At 37.5% G+C, this 6,000-nt stretch overlaps 1 protein-coding gene across 7 annotated transcripts in view; it reads right to left on the bottom strand.

The window, feature by feature from the left end:
• Window positions 1-6,000, bottom strand: part of LOC107593991 (solute carrier family 41 member 1-like) — a 52,544-nt gene that overhangs the window by 9,967 nt on the left and 36,577 nt on the right. For 6 of the 7 annotated variants that reach the window (XM_016283915.1, XM_016283917.1, XM_016283913.1 and 3 more), the window contains 3 exons: window positions 1,236-1,343; window positions 992-1,063; window positions 511-655 (listed from right to left, as the gene is read on the bottom strand). In XM_016283915.1, the coding sequence (XP_016139401.1) occupies window positions 511-655; window positions 992-1,063; window positions 1,236-1,343 (325 nt within the window). Of the gene's footprint in view, window positions 1-510; window positions 656-991; window positions 1,064-1,235; window positions 1,344-4,560; window positions 4,816-6,000 lie in introns of those variants that run through there. The other variant, XM_016283920.1, reaches the window with a different exon arrangement.

Below are 6,000 nucleotides of genomic sequence, written 5' to 3'. Positions count from 1 at the left end.
ATATATATATATATATATATATATATATATATATATATATATATATATATATATATAAAATATTTTTAAAAAAATATATATATATATTTCTTTTTTTTTACTTTTAAACTTATTTTTGTATATACTGAGCAGAAAGAAATATTGGAACTTTATTTTATCTGTATTGTGGATTGTGAAAAGTAGACAGTTATTTTATTTATGATATGTAATTTTTCCTACCTATACTTTTGTATATATTGAGCAGAATGTAATATTGGAACTTGATTTTATCTGCATTGTCGATTGTGAAAGGTTTTTTTTTATGATATGTATTTTTTTCCCACCTATGGTTGGTTGTTACTAAAATAATTTTAGAAGCATATAAACATCTAAATATGTCTAGCTAATGAGAAAATTATATTTATGTTACATAACATAAACTAGTGAATCATAAACAATAAGACCAGTGATATTTATTAAGAAAGCACATTTTGATTTCATGTTATTTTGAAGTAATAAGGAGTAGTGTACCTAAGGACAGAGCTGCCACAAATGCAGTGGTAACACTGCTAGCACACAGGACAGCCGCCTGGTCCAGCTCTACACCCCCTCTGGACAGAGCACCAAGACCTACGGCCGCAAGAGCTGCCAGGAAGCCCACCACAGTGGCCTGAACCTGAGGAAGACAGCAGAGCAGCTCCACAATCACAGCTGCTCATCAGAGCCTAAGATCATATGCCTTCATTCATAATTAAACTGATTAAAAATCTATTTTCATAATGAGTACTCATTGGTATTCAAGACCGAGGACTCTTGCAGAATGAAGTCTCATAGAGTAATTGTTCATATTCTTTTATATTTATTTAACATTTAATGAATATTTGTTCAGTTGATTCATGTTTGTATTGTCTAATTTATCTCTGATGGGAACTAAAGCCGGTTTCCGATGGATTAGGTAAAATATCAATAATATAAATAATATAAAACATCTGTGTGTTTCTGATTCAGCCACCTGAATGAGAGCAAGATTACAGGTCATCATGAGCCACTGCTGTTTGGGGTCGTCCATCTGTCCGGTGTTAGCCTAAGCAAGACGGGAAACAAAACCGCAGTGAAGCATTTTAATATAATCACGAGACACACTTGATCATCTCAAGGCTATTAAACACTATACATCTTGAGATAGATTATAAGTAATGTAAACTGTACATACAGTAATGAATATATTGTCCAGATGGATAAGTATTTTTACATACAGCAGTAGAGAGACGAGATGCTAGAGTCATCTCCAGGTTTCCTTTGAGCCCGACCAGAGCAGGTACCAGGATGAACACTTCTGTGATCACTTTAAACACATCCCAATGCTGAAACACACAAACAGATGATATTTAGACAAACTGTCTGAAACAGTTAACAGCAGGCTCCCCATGATACAGACGTTGACTGTTAAAACACTATCTATGAAAGGAAAAGAGAAATGTGTAATTGAGCCATTTAAAACAACAAAACAGATTTTCATGGCATTTTAAAACCACAGTACATGGCACAAACACACTCAGGAACAAAACCTGTAATTGGGAATTTTATTGGAATATTGTCAAAATATTATATGAAATTCAGGGTAGTATTTACTAAGATTAATGTAATTATGCAGATTTAAAATACATTTTAAAAACATTAAATTAAAAATCATTCAGGATTATTTTATTACAGTAGTACATAATTTTTTTAATTAGATTAATGATACACTGGGAAAAGTAATCTGCTTAATAAAATATTTTTATTTTATAATATTTTTTTATAATATCACCATGCAAAAACAACGTAAATAATTGTAACATTTTCAATACATAAAATACATTTCTTCTGATTAATTTTAATATTTAAATGCATTTTTCCATTTTTATTGGGAGCCATTTAATATATACTGTGGAGTATGCTAGTATTTTGTTATGAATATAGCAAAAGAATTTCAAACTAAATTAAACTGATAAGCTATTTTTTGAATGCATTCACTGACGCAATCCATCCAAAAGAACCCACTCAATGAAACTAATTAGTATACCCACTATTAATTTGGAGTGCAAACCACAATGATTTACATGTGAAATTGCACTCAAAATTTACATTGCATAACTCAAAGGGAAAAACATAACAACATTGGTGCAATAATATAACAGTAAACGGTAAAACATTAATTATCATTACCGATTTGAGCTGTGTTGCATGCTGGGAACTGCAGCCCCACACCTACAGAACAGCGCATTGGCTTTCCCATCTATCACTGCTAATGTGACCATCATGGTCAATATTTTAAAACTGAGTGACATCTTAACGTACAGGCCATAAACTGAGATGCTCTCAATCGAATGAAAGAGTACAGATGAATTCAAACTAGGTGTCAGTTTCAGCCTTTTCTGATACTTCCAGCCAAAACACAGACTAGTCATCAGCAAAGTCATAAATATCATCTCATAACGGGTAAACTGACCAAAGTGTCAGTGACTCACTGAATATGAATGGCTTCTTGCGCTGTGCGAGTGTGCATTTAAATTTAGTGCCTGTCAGTATACGAGTTGAGAGCTCCTCTCTTCGCAAACCCACTCATGAAGTTAAAAATAGCCATAATGTTTAAATGAACAGATAAGAGACTGGTGCCAGCCAGCCAGGGGCCGGTATTTTTATCACAGGCACAGTCCAGGCTGGTGTCACGTCACAGGCCCGTCCTGGGATCTAGCCCAGTTCTGCTCTAGAAACAAGCTTTCATTCTCTCACCCGCCCCCATGAGAATTCAATTAATAGACACAAAACACATGCCAACCGCGTCTATCTAGAGGACAGGAACACAAGGAACCGTTACTGGAAGCTAGCATGTGTTTGTGAAGTGTGCTGATATCCAATGAGACAACTGTATAGTGTACAAAAAATGAGTACGCTAATTGCTAACTGAAATATTCATATTTTTTTTGTGCTAGAATGCAATAGCTTTAAATCTACATTATTCTAGAGTTTATCTTAAGGTGTAATAATGGCACATACGGTATACGCACTGTTATATATTTTAATTTAAGTTAAAGTTTCAGTAATTTTGTAATGGTTTTTGACAGTTTTATCTGTATAAGTGTCTGTGTGTGTGTGTATTTCTATTCATTTTTATTGTATTATATTTATTTATTTGATAATTTTTCATGTTGTTATTTTCTATGTATTGTTCTATGTAATATGTTCAATTAACAAAAAATTATTTCTGAGTGTTAGTTAAAAATAACACTGCCTTGTAAGTGGTTTAAAATTTCACATTTGAACTTTTTATATAAAAAATATTTTTTAAAAATAAAATAAATGAATTGATCAATTAATTTCATGAAATAATTTATTTAATTTGTTTTCGTTAAAGCTGCTGTTGCTGTCATGTTATTAAAGCATTACGTTTTAGTCTTATTTTCTTATTCTTTTTCTTATTAACCTGGCTTATGTCTTTAAAGGTGCAGTAGGAGATCTTGGAAAATGCTAACTTTAGCCTGATAGCACTGAAAGCGAACGTCCCACCCTCCCTGCAATCGCCGTCCAAAGCCACGCCCCTGAACGCATATACACTCACAGACCAGAATACCAGAGACAACATTACTACAATAAGCTACATCAGCTGTTCCCAATTCCAGTCCTCGCACTGGATGTGAAGACGTGTGTGTGTGAGTGTGATGTGTGTGAAGACGCTGCGCAGCGCAAATCCGTGAATGAATGTTCTGAAGTGAAGTAAACTTCAAAGGATTTCCCCTGCTCAGAGAGTAGGGAGCAATGAACATTGTGTAGGGATCATATCGATCGGAACACAGTTCATGCACGTAGCTCATTTCTAATGAGCTGGTTATCTGAATCGGGTGTGATAACTAAGTTAGACATGCAAAATATGCAGAGCTGGGGGGCGAGAGGACAGGAATTGGGAACCGCTGGACTACATCATGTGTCATTCACCGGTGAGAAAACTTTAAAAGTACTACAATACCAGGAAGGAAGATCGGGTTGTTGATGTTTGTCTGCCATTCTCGCTCTGTCTGCACAGCGTGCGTGAACGCGCTGATGACGTATCCTGTCTGCGCGAACAGGGTGCGCAGAGGTATGCTAATAGACTTTCAACCAGCATTACAAAAAATGTTTCTGAAGACAATCACCTATTGCACCTTTAACATTCGCTACTGATATACTTCAACATTTACCCACTAACAAAATAAACCCGCTAAAGGTTAAAATAAAAAATGCTAATGTCATTTTTTTAGACATGTACTGTATATCATATGATATTTCTGAAGTAACGTGAGCATACCGTGGTATATGAATATAATAGTATCATACCCTTACTAAAATACTGCAGTGCTTCCATGGTATTTCCATAGTACTCCAAGGTACTTCAATGAAAATCATGGCACTACCATGGCACATGTCCAAAAAAATCCAACTTTTTTTGTGTATCAAAGTATTACTATCTGATCCCATCACTGAACCATGGTACCGCCAATATTTACAGATTCAATAACAGATACAACCAAGAAATAAACCAAATCTAGATTAAATCGCTCATACTTGGACAATGTCCATGACGATACCGGCCGCCACCATCCCCAGTCCGCCCAGCAGATAAGGCAGTAGGACCTGCACAGCGATGATGTACGAGCTCTCTGGCAAGAAACCATGAGCCGAACGAGTGAGCTTGCAGGTGAAACCTCTGAGCTTCTTCCCCTGATAACAGAGCTCCAGCTCTAACTGAGTGACCACCATCTCTGTTACCCCATTCCCCAACGGTGAGGGCCACGACTGAGATCGACGAGGGTTCCTAGGAAGACCTAGGAAGACACCCTCTTAGATGGCTGAATGTTCCTTTCATAATGTCTCGAAACTAAATAAGAAGCTCAATACAAACAGGTTGGGAAGAACTATATTAATATGCTGACTCAGAAAACAGGATGTTCTTAAGATTAAACGATGAGGCAATTTAGTATCCTCAGATTGTCCCACGATAGCAAAGGCCCAAAAAGTTGGCTGAAGCACGCAGTATATATTTCAGTTCTTCTTGAAGATGTCATTCATACATCTATCAATGCCACGTGGGTTTTCGACCAAAATCAAACAGGAACCTTCACATTCAAAAAAGCCTTAGCTGAGTTGGTTCTCTGAACGCCACAATCCACTTCTTGAAAAACTTCGAGACTTGGCTTATGCCTGATGAAATGAAGTATCTAGTTATTCTCCACTGCTGTCCCTTGAAGACTGCTACAATTCCCAAGCTGCCTCTTTTTTTCACTCGCAGCTCGCTGGAACATCCATGTACACGAACACTACATTCTCCAGAGCGCAGCTTCTCTCCGCCACAGGAGTCGTGACTCACATGACAAACAGTCCTGTCCGTATCAATGTCGATTTAAACTCCTCTCCGTCATCAGGCCTGGTCTAACAGGTCCAGAACGTGACAGAAACACATGTTCAGACTTTATTTCCACTCGTTCCTGTGGGCAGTCCTTTAGGCCCCCTCCTCACCGGTGCATCAGGCCCTCGAACAGTCACTCGTCTAACCCTTATTACTTCCCATCAACCGTTTCATCTGCTCAGAGTCTTGCGTCTGTCCCCTTGTCCTGCTCTCTGCTAATGTCTCCTCTGATGTATTACTGAACCTGTCTTATCAGCTGTGAATGGGCTGAGTGCTTGGCAGACGGACGAGAGGGGGGAAAGGAAAAGAGGAGAGGAAAAGATAGATCGAGATTGTGTACGAGAGACAAAGAGACAGATTGAGAACCCATGGGGTTCTTCCATCCACTCCCAGCATTATTCGATTACTCACCACTCTGTCGCTTGCCAGTACGTAGAGGACACGTTGGAAAGAGGGGCATGATTCAGCTAAAAAAAAAACCTGCTCGGTCGTGAACACGGCACAGTGACGCAGCAAATCCAGACAGACATCTCATTCATTAAACACCGTCAGAACACAGCATCTCTTAAGACTATTATATGACAACTGGTTCTATAACA

The sequence above is a fragment of the Sinocyclocheilus grahami genome, unplaced genomic scaffold (genome assembly GCF_001515645.1).
Source record: "Sinocyclocheilus grahami isolate Dianchi unplaced genomic scaffold, SAMN03320097.WGS_v1.1 scaffold178.1, whole genome shotgun sequence".
NCBI classification, from domain to species: domain Eukaryota; kingdom Metazoa; phylum Chordata; class Actinopteri; order Cypriniformes; family Cyprinidae; genus Sinocyclocheilus; species Sinocyclocheilus grahami.
This window is presented reverse-complemented; position numbering and strand designations above follow the sequence as displayed.